Source organism: Mus pahari, chromosome 1, assembly GCF_900095145.1.
Source record: "Mus pahari chromosome 1, PAHARI_EIJ_v1.1, whole genome shotgun sequence".
In the NCBI taxonomy this organism is placed as follows: Eukaryota; Metazoa; Chordata; class Mammalia; order Rodentia; family Muridae; genus Mus; species Mus pahari.
The window spans coordinates 153701693-153711785 of NC_034590.1; the positions used below are offsets into that span (position 1 = coordinate 153701693).

Below are 10093 nucleotides of genomic sequence, written 5' to 3' on the forward strand. Positions count from 1 at the left end.
TATGGTATCAGGAAAGGGTAGTTTTTTTGTTAAATATGATTTTAAAAGGCTTGCTGCATTCTTAAGCATGATTTTATTATATCTTCAAGCGACTTTTTTTCCCCCATGAAGAATATATCTGTGATTTATAATGGGCCTTCACTACCAGAGCTGGTCACGAGCATATTCTGTGATGTTACATCATCCCTGGCTATGGGTACTCTGGCTATGGGCACTTCCAGGCTCCTAAGCATATTGCAGAGGCTGAGTTGTTAAGTTCTTTCTAGAGCCCAGGACTGCTGGAGACTCGCCATACCTATGTCCAGTCACGCAGCGGGGAGTTGGGGAGAACAGGGGGTATATGGATGTACTGACCCAACTCTTGTCATTTACGGAAAGGCAGTGGGGTTCCAGAACGGCGACGTGAATTCCTGGAAGGATACTACACAGAGCACTGCCTCCGTGCCTGCCCCTTGTCCACTCCATGTGCCTTGTCTGGTTCTCCGAGTGTTTCCTTCACCCAAACGCACGGCGTGGGCCTGAGGACGGCACTTCCCTTACGTCATGACTTGTTTCCATGTACCCCCTGGTGGAAGGGTCACAGCTAATTCAACATTCCAACCAGCATGGACTTGCTCAGACACCCCCTCCCCCACTAGCTAATATCCAGCAGAGAGTTTATTGGCATAATTTCTCCAGAAAAGAGGCTGGAAGACTTAGCAAGTTCAAACTTAAGCTTTTTTTTTTTTTTTTTATCAACAGTCCCAAAGGGCCACCCTTTCCCTTCCCGTCACCACCACCAATCCAATAAGGCTTTCGTAATCATAGGAAATCAGGTTGTACAAAGCAGCAGCAGCAGCAGCAGCAGCAGCAGCAGTGCAGGCCGGATCAGCAGGCACAGGATACATTACTGAATCAACCGAGCAAACAACCACCTGGGAGCCATCTTTGTTAAGGGCAAAGTAAGACGCTCACGAAGATACAGAAATGACTGGGCTCTCTTGGTTCTTCTGACGGAATGAGGGGTGGGGTAGAGGAGATACGTTTCCTTTTCCTGTTTTCTCGGAAAACATGCAAAGAAAGGCTTCACCAACAACTAAGGTCCCATCAGTATCTCCCAAACTTCCCTTTTTAAAGATGGCCACCCCTGCTGTCCGTTCGAAGGAGCACGTGGCGGAATCTATGGGGTGTGGAGAGAGGTAGGCAGCAGGAGAGATATAGTTTTCCACAAAGGTTGTTAGATTTTTTTTCCTTTATTGATGGGATTTAAAGTGCATATAACTGAAGGCAAAGTCCCAGGCCTAGAGAAAGATACAAGGCCCGAGAGAGAGGCTCAGAGAGTCTAAAGGCAGCCGAAGAATACCCACCTAAAAAGGCCACTTGAGCTGCAAAAGAACAAAAGGGCAGGGAGGTAAAAAACGGGGAGAGACAAAGGGTTGGTTGGGAGGAAGGAGAAGACAAACACTAATTCAGAAATTATCCACCAAAGGTGACTTGGAGTCGCTACTTTCCACTCCAGCTACGAAAACACAGGCTGACCATCAGGTTGGAACACTCGCTCTGGGAACCATGAGCAGAGGGATAATGACAAGACCAGGATGCACTACCCCGGGGCCCTTCCGGCGGGACAGGAGTGATAGGGCCTCTCCACTCCTGGCATGGTCTCCGCTGGAGAACTATTGTGAGTCTAGGAACACCTATCAACCCAGGGCGATGTAGGGGCTAATGACTGTGGCCTGGAGCCCACTCAGAGCCATCCGTCCCTCCCTGCCACTCCCCAGCACAAGGCACGTGTCTTCTGCTACTGAATGTGGCCAGGGTTCCACTTACCCACACAGGCTGTGCCGTCTTCATTGGGTTCATAGCCCCGATTGCATCTTTTATTGGTCCGGCACCTGTAGCTTCCATAGGTGTTGACACACACAGGTTTGTCTCGAGGGCACACAAATGGGAACTGGATGCATTCATTGGTGTCTGCAAGGCAAGGGAGCCACTCGCCAGGGATGTGTGGGCAGTGTGTCCTAACTTGGGATCTGTCTGCCCACTGAGCTGTGACCCTGGGCATGTCCCTTCTTGCTGGGCCTGTCTCTCTACGTAAGTGCTCTCGGATAGCTCCTCCTATCCTGGCCTGTGCACACTGGCAGAGCTCAGGCTTGCTCCTGGGTCTCTTCTGTACACGGCACTTTCTCTAGATAAACTCTTTCCTGCCTTCAGCCATAACCTCTCCTCTGGGCTCCAAGCTCCTGAATCCAATCACCAATGACCTAGATGTCAGTTCCACCTCGATGCCTAATCCCCACCTCAGACTGATCATTTCCAAAATGGAACTCTGATTTCCCTCAGCCCTTAAGCCTCTTCTGTCCTGTTTCCATCTTCCACAGTTCCATCAGTGCTGCTCAGCCACACCAGCAGAAATCAGAGTCATCTCCAGGTCTCCCCTTTCCTCACCCCAGGGTGCAATCGCACCGCGGGGGGGGTCCTACCCACTCTGCCCCCCATCTCATCTGTTTGCCTTCCTTACTCTGCCCTCACGATCTCTTGCCTGGATTTCTGCGGTGGCTGCCTTACTGGCCTCCTGGCTTCCATGCTCCCCTCCAGCATGCAGTTCATCAGCCAGAGTGAATCACATCAGCTTACTCTCTTGCTTAGCTTCTGGGGGCCTAAGAACAAAGTCTTGCCACCCCTCCCTGGAGCCTCAGGCCCCTCCTTGACCTGTGCTATGCTCTCTGCCTCATCTCAGCCGTACGGCGCCTGTGGCATGCAGTCCTTTGCCTTTGTTCTTCCTGTGGCAGGAAAGCTCTCCCATCTTCTCTTTCTGGGGCTGGTCCTTCTATTCCTTGAGGTCTTCTTAGCTTAAAAGTCCTTTTGCCAGTGCTACTTTCTGATCTCTCTGCCGAGTCCCCAGAGAGCACCTTGCTGACAGGGTTCTTAACCCATTTTCTCATGCTGTGTAATCCTGTGTTTGAGGTCTGACCCTCTATCAAGATGCAAGGGTGAGGTAAGGCCCTTGGCTGCATCCTCAGAGCCTGACACGGCGCTTGGTATCTATCACGTAGGAGGTCTGTTGGGTGGCAGAAAGGAGGACTGTGCTAGGTCTGGGATCTCAAAGGGATCTCTCTGCATGTAGAGAGGGAACCAAGGTCTCCTGTACCTGTGTTGTCCGTGTATCATGGGACCAGGACGAGGACACGGACTGGATGGGGGAGTCATGTCTTCCTCTGCCACCCTAACCCCTCCATGGGCACACCGACTCCCCTTTCTGGGGCTGTCATATCATCCCTCGGGTCCCAGACCGACCTCAGTTTCTCTAGACTGCCTTCTGGCATCTACCCCAGATAGTGTAACACCTCCCTTGGCACTGCCCTGCTTCTTCTGTCCCTGCTCCCACATATGGCCGTCAGTGGTTTGTATGTGGGCCGCTCTGTTGACTGGGAGATCCACAAGAGTAGGGCCGCGTCTAGTATTCTCTGGGTCTAAGTAAGAAAGAATCCTTGTCCTACATCCTCATTGCAAACCATCAGTGTTAGCATTCTGCCCACCCCACAGTTACCTGGCAACAGCCAGGTAGGTCTGACTCACTATAAAAGGGGCTGCTTGCCCCCTCCTCTCTCTCTTGTTCTCTTGCTTTCCTCTTGGGCTCTTCCCTTCCTTCTTCCCTTCCCTATTCTCTTCCCCCTCTCTCCACATGGTCATGGCCGACCTCTACTTCTCTCCTCTCTCCTCTCTGCCTCTACTACCCTCCTAACTCCCCTCCCCATGCCCTGAATAAACTATTCTATACTATACTGTCCTATGGATGGTCCCTCATGGGGAAGGGATGCCTTGGCATGGGCCCTCTGAGACACTCCCTTTCCCCATATCTGGCTACACCCCCATAGGACACACCCCCTTTCTCTTTCTCTTTTTATAAACATATCAATCAGGATGTAAGGCTTTGGGTTGGACATCTTCTGGACACTGGGCTGCTTTGATTGTCCCCTTCATAGCATATTGAGAGACTTTAGAAAGTCATGAGGGGCTGGAGAGATGGCTCAGCGGTTAAGAGCACTGGTTGCTTGCTCTTCCAGAGGTCCTGAGTTCAATTCCCAGCAACCACATGGTGGCTCACAACCATCTGTAATGGGATCTGATGCCCTCTTCTGGTGTGTCTGAAGACATCTACAGTGTACTCATATAAATGAAATAAATAAATCTTAAAAAAGAAAGAAAGAAAGAAAGTCATGAGACCCTTGCTGAGCTGGCATCTGGCAGCTATGAGCCTTCCCGTGCTGGACCAGGCTGCAGTACCCTATTGGCACTGAGATCACATTCCAGCCCTGCTGTGCCCAAGCGCCTTCCTCCTCAATCATCTCCCCCTTCATCTCTCTCGTCCTTCTCGCTGGCTGCTTCTCAGGCTGGCCATAGCATGTTTCTGCCAGGGTGAAGCTTAGCCATCACGGTCTCAGTAGACACTGAGATGACGTGTGCCATCCCCAGGGTGGCAGGCTGGCCCTGCCAATGCCCAGCAGTGAACTGAATCAGCCTGCAGTCGCTAATGTCACTTTCACCTTGGTGAGTCATGGAGTCGCTGTCAGGGCATCTGGAGCCCTAAGGACCAATGGCACCTTCTTCTCCCTATCTTTCTAACCCCTGTCTGTGTCTTGGGCCTGGCAGGTCAGGCTGACAGTCCCCAGGAAGATCCCAGCCTCTGCCCCATCCTCTGGTGCCTATAGGCAACTCACCCATGCAATGGCCATTGTCCTGCTGGGAGAATCCTTGGCCGCACTGCAAGGTGGGCAGAAGCAGAGACACTTGTGAGTTGAGAGGCCTCATCTCAGTCCCCTCCTCGTCACAGTGACAGAGTAGCCGTCACCCTGATTGCAGCTTGAGAGGTGCTTTTAGCCTGGGCCTGAGGGGAGCCCCTCCCTCTTATTCTAGCTTTGAGCTAAGCGTGGAGAGAGATGGTGTGGGTGGGGGAAGGCAGAACAGATGTAATCCACACTCTTCCTGTACTTGAGATCTATGTACCTCAGATAGACCTGAAACTCGACCAGAGCTCACCCCTCAAAAGCCTCCAGAACTCTGGTGTGTGGTCTGAGCCTCATCCAAGGACAAGAGGAGGCCTCTTTAGGTATTTAGAAAATACCAAAACTAGGAATCAGTTCTCAACACAGTGCACAACTGGATATGTAACCTTAGCTGGCCTTGGCTTCATTCTCTGGGCCTCTGGTTTCTTTGTCTGTAAAATGGGTGCACAAGCCACTGCCTTGTCAACCCTCCAGGATTCTGTGAGAAGTTGAAGAGATGCGGGTGTGCCGTGTTGGTGGCTACATCATCTGAAGCCTGCCCTTTGCTGAGACCATCTCTATTACTCTGTTATTCTGGAGGACAAGTCTACAGATTTACCCCTAGGATCATGGGTGATGCTTGCTTTTTTGTTTTTGTTTTTGTTTTTTTTTTGGACTATGCAGCTCAGAGGCTTTGGCCCACCTCCAGTGGGGCTATGTTCTGAAGTTTGTCCTCATCTTGGGGGTAGAGGATCTCCAACACCGAGTTCATCTCCCCGCTGGTCACGCTTCGGCTCACCATCTTGCCATCTGGCCACGTCACCTCCACACTGCTGGCTTCATCCCGTCCTGTGGGAGGAAGGAGAGGGGTCAGGAGCATGGGAGAGAGGGCCTCTTGGAGTACCTGAGTAACTATGGTAACAAAGGCAGTAACTGGTGATGCACTCTCCTAAGGACCGTGGGAATGATGAAGAAGCTCCTCTCTGGGCCATACTGTCCAATCAACCATTCTTTAGTGATGGAAAAGCCCAATGTCTGCCCTGGTCAGTGCACTAGACACTGGCCATAGTGCAGGATGAGAGTTACTGAATTTAGCATTTTACTTAATTTAAATCAATTTACATCTCAACAGCTACACAATGCATTCTAGGCAACAGAATTGGCATGAGGAGCTGAATTTGAGGAGCTATGTGGCTCAGTGAGAAACAGGTTGACTTCAGAGCCAGGGGTTCACATCTTGGCTCTGTCACTTGCTTGGTATGCTGAAAGAACATGCCGGGAGCAGGTGGCTGGGAGTCCTGGGGACAAATCCTAGCTCTCCAGCCAACTCGTGTGACCTTCTGAGCTCGCTTACATTTCTATTTCTGGAGCTCTGCTAGAGCCAAGCCCCTTCCTGTCACTGGGAATGTCTCCTCATGGGTTTCCCTGTCCATCTGGGAAGTGGGCAAACAGACAAATAAAGAAATAAATCACAGCGTATATAGACACGCTTTGTTAAGAAAGGACGAGGAATCATTCAGGGCTGGCCAGATCCTGTTCAGTGGTCAGGGTCAAACTCCTGGGGAGGAGGCACTTGAACCGAGCTGTAAGTAAAGACCCAGGAAAGATGGGGGTTGAGGGCGCCTAAGGAAGGCCACTGCATATCCGAGCCATTTACAAAAGATACCTGTGGGGGCTGGAGAGATGGCTCAGCGGGTAAGAGCACTGACTGTTCTTCCGAAGGTCCTGAGTTCAAATCCCAGCAACCACATAGTGGCTCACAACNGATACAGGTGAATAAGAGAGTTTAAGCTGAAGGTTTGCCTTCAGGGCTGGAGAGATGGCTCAGCGTTTAAGAGCATGGACTGCTCTCCCAGAGGTCCTGAGTTCAATTCCCAGCAACCACATGGTGGCTCACAACCATCTGTAATGGGATCTGATGCCCTCTTCTGGTGTGTCTGAAGACATCTACAGTGTACTCATATAAATGAAATAAATAAATCTTAAAAAAGAAAGAAAGAAAGAAAGTCATGAGACCCTTGCTGAGCTGGCATCTGGCAGCTATGAGCCTTCCCGTGCTGGACCAGGCTGCAGTACCCTATTGGCACTGAGATCACATTCCAGCCCTGCTGTGCCCAAGCGCCTTCCTCCTCAATCATCTCCCCCTTCATCTCTCTCGTCCTTCTCGCTGGCTGCTTCTCAGGCTGGCCATAGCATGTTTCTGCCAGGGTGAAGCTTAGCCATCACGGTCTCAGTAGACACTGAGATGACGTGTGCCATCCCCAGGGTGGCAGGCTGGCCCTGCCAATGCCCAGCAGTGAACTGAATCAGCCTGCAGTCGCTAATGTCACTTTCACCTTGGTGAGTCATGGAGTCGCTGTCAGGGCATCTGGAGCCCTAAGGACCAATGGCACCTTCTTCTCCCTATCTTTCTAACCCCTGTCTGTGTCTTGGGCCTGGCAGGTCAGGCTGACAGTCCCCAGGAAGATCCCAGCCTCTGCCCCATCCTCTGGTGCCTATAGGCAACTCACCCATGCAATGGCCATTGTCCTGCTGGGAGAATCCTTGGCCGCACTGCAAGGTGGGCAGAAGCAGAGACACTTGTGAGTTGAGAGGCCTCATCTCAGTCCCCTCCTCGTCACAGTGACAGAGTAGCCGTCACCCTGATTGCAGCTTGAGAGGTGCTTTTAGCCTGGGCCTGAGGGGAGCCCCTCCCTCTTATTCTAGCTTTGAGCTAAGCGTGGAGAGAGATGGTGTGGGTGGGGGAAGGCAGAACAGATGTAATCCACACTCTTCCTGTACTTGAGATCTATGTACCTCAGATAGACCTGAAACTCGACCAGAGCTCACCCCTCAAAAGCCTCCAGAACTCTGGTGTGTGGTCTGAGCCTCATCCAAGGACAAGAGGAGGCCTCTTTAGGTATTTAGAAAATACCAAAACTAGGAATCAGTTCTCAACACAGTGCACAACTGGATATGTAACCTTAGCTGGCCTTGGCTTCATTCTCTGGGCCTCTGGTTTCTTTGTCTGTAAAATGGGTGCACAAGCCACTGCCTTGTCAACCCTCCAGGATTCTGTGAGAAGTTGAAGAGATGCGGGTGTGCCGTGTTGGTGGCTACATCATCTGAAGCCTGCCCTTTGCTGAGACCATCTCTATTACTCTGTTATTCTGGAGGACAAGTCTACAGATTTACCCCTAGGATCATGGGTGATGCTTGCTTTTTTGTTTTTGTTTTTGTTTTTTTTTTGGACTATGCAGCTCAGAGGCTTTGGCCCACCTCCAGTGGGGCTATGTTCTGAAGTTTGTCCTCATCTTGGGGGTAGAGGATCTCCAACACCGAGTTCATCTCCCCGCTGGTCACGCTTCGGCTCACCATCTTGCCATCTGGCCACGTCACCTCCACACTGCTGGCTTCATCCCGTCCTGTGGGAGGAAGGAGAGGGGTCAGGAGCATGGGAGAGAGGGCCTCTTGGAGTACCTGAGTAACTATGGTAACAAAGGCAGTAACTGGTGATGCACTCTCCTAAGGACCGTGGGAATGATGAAGAAGCTCCTCTCTGGGCCATACTGTCCAATCAACCATTCTTTAGTGATGGAAAAGCCCAATGTCTGCCCTGGTCAGTGCACTAGACACTGGCCATAGTGCAGGATGAGAGTTACTGAATTTAGCATTTTACTTAATTTAAATCAATTTACATCTCAACAGCTACACAATGCATTCTAGGCAACAGAATTGGCATGAGGAGCTGAATTTGAGGAGCTATGTGGCTCAGTGAGAAACAGGTTGACTTCAGAGCCAGGGGTTCACATCTTGGCTCTGTCACTTGCTTGGTATGCTGAAAGAACATGCCGGGAGCAGGTGGCTGGGAGTCCTGGGGACAAATCCTAGCTCTCCAGCCAACTCGTGTGACCTTCTGAGCTCGCTTACATTTCTATTTCTGGAGCTCTGCTAGAGCCAAGCCCCTTCCTGTCACTGGGAATGTCTCCTCATGGGTTTCCCTGTCCATCTGGGAAGTGGGCAAACAGACAAATAAAGAAATAAATCACAGCGTATATAGACACGCTTTGTTAAGAAAGGACGAGGAATCATTCAGGGCTGGCCAGATCCTGTTCAGTGGTCAGGGTCAAACTCCTGGGGAGGAGGCACTTGAACCGAGCTGTAAGTAAAGACCCAGGAAAGATGGGGGTTGAGGGCGCCTAAGGAAGGCCACTGCATATCCGAGCCATTTACAAAAGATACCTGTGGGGGCTGGAGAGATGGCTCAGCGGGTAAGAGCACTGACTGTTCTTCCGAAGGTCCTGAGTTCAAATCCCAGCAACCACATAGTGGCTCACAACAACCCATAGTGAGATCTGACGTCCTCTTCTGGTGTATCTGAAGACAGCTACAGTGTACTTAGCTATAATAATAAATAAACTTTTAGGCCCGAGCAAGTGGAGTTGACTGGAGCAAGCAGGGCTGACTGGAGAGAGTGGGGTTGACCAGAGAGAGCAGAGGTCCTAAAAATTCAATTCCCAACAACCACATGAAGACNCACAACCATCTGTACAGCTACAGTGTACTCACATACATAAAATAAAAAAATCTTAAAACAACAACAAAGACAACCAGAAGATATTTGTGAAGCTCACACAATGCCCCTGGTGAATCCATTGCACACATCCCTACAGCAGCATGCTAGCAACAGGTCAAGAAGCAGGTCGGGAAGGTTGGTCTGGTGTTCAGGCATTGCCAAGGTCCGCTCAGCTCCTGCGTCAGGAAGTGGGCTAGCCCTGTGGCAAGGTCTGGCTAATGGTGATGACCTAGGGGTTGATCAGCAGCACCTGCCAGCCGTTCTCAGGTTATAAGGGAAGGCAGGCAGTGTCCAGCACACAGCTGGAAGAGTGCAGGGACAGTCACGGGAAAGGCTCAGAGGATATCCCTGCTCCTCCCACAGATCCCTGGGGCAGGGTGGGGCTTGGACAGCTCAAGCTTGTCCAGGTTTTGCTTCACCTAGATCAGAGGTTCTCAACGTTTCTCCTGCTGAGCCCATTGAATACAGTTCCTCATGTGGTGGTTACCCCCAAGTATAAAATTATTTTCTGTGCCACTTCTTAACTGTAGTTTTTCTTCTCATGAATTGTAACGGAAATACATGTGAGAGGGCCCTTCTACTCCAGAGGGGTCTGGACCCACAGGTTAAGAACCTCCTATCGACTGGTGGGATTGCAAGCTTGTACAACCACTCTGGAAATCAGTCTGGTGGTTCCTCAGAAAATTGGACATAGTACTACTGGAAGACCCAGCAATACCTCTTCTGGGCATATACCCAGAAGATCTTCCAACTGGTAATAAGGACACATGCTCCACTATGTTCATAGCAGCCT

At 50.9% G+C, this 10093-nt stretch overlaps 1 protein-coding gene across 3 annotated transcripts in view; it reads right to left on the reverse strand.

Moving 5' to 3' along the window:
* Window positions 1–698: 698 nt before the first annotated feature.
* Window positions 699–10093, reverse strand: part of Crtac1 (cartilage acidic protein 1) — a 146034-nt gene continuing 136639 nt past the window's right edge. Inside the window, exons 12-15 of one of the 3 annotated variants that reach the window (XM_021193688.2) lie at window positions 8004–8149; window positions 7256–7298; window positions 1810–1953; window positions 699–1280 (exon numbers count right to left, since the gene is read on the reverse strand). In XM_021193688.2, coding sequence (XP_021049347.1) covers window positions 1246–1280; window positions 1810–1953; window positions 7256–7298; window positions 8004–8149 — 368 coding nt within the window. In that variant the 3' untranslated portion in view covers window positions 699–1245. Of the gene's footprint in view, window positions 1365–1809; window positions 1954–7255; window positions 7299–8003; window positions 8150–10093 lie in introns of all 3 variants that reach the window. The other 2 variants (XM_021193679.1, XM_029544086.1) reach the window with 2 other exon arrangements.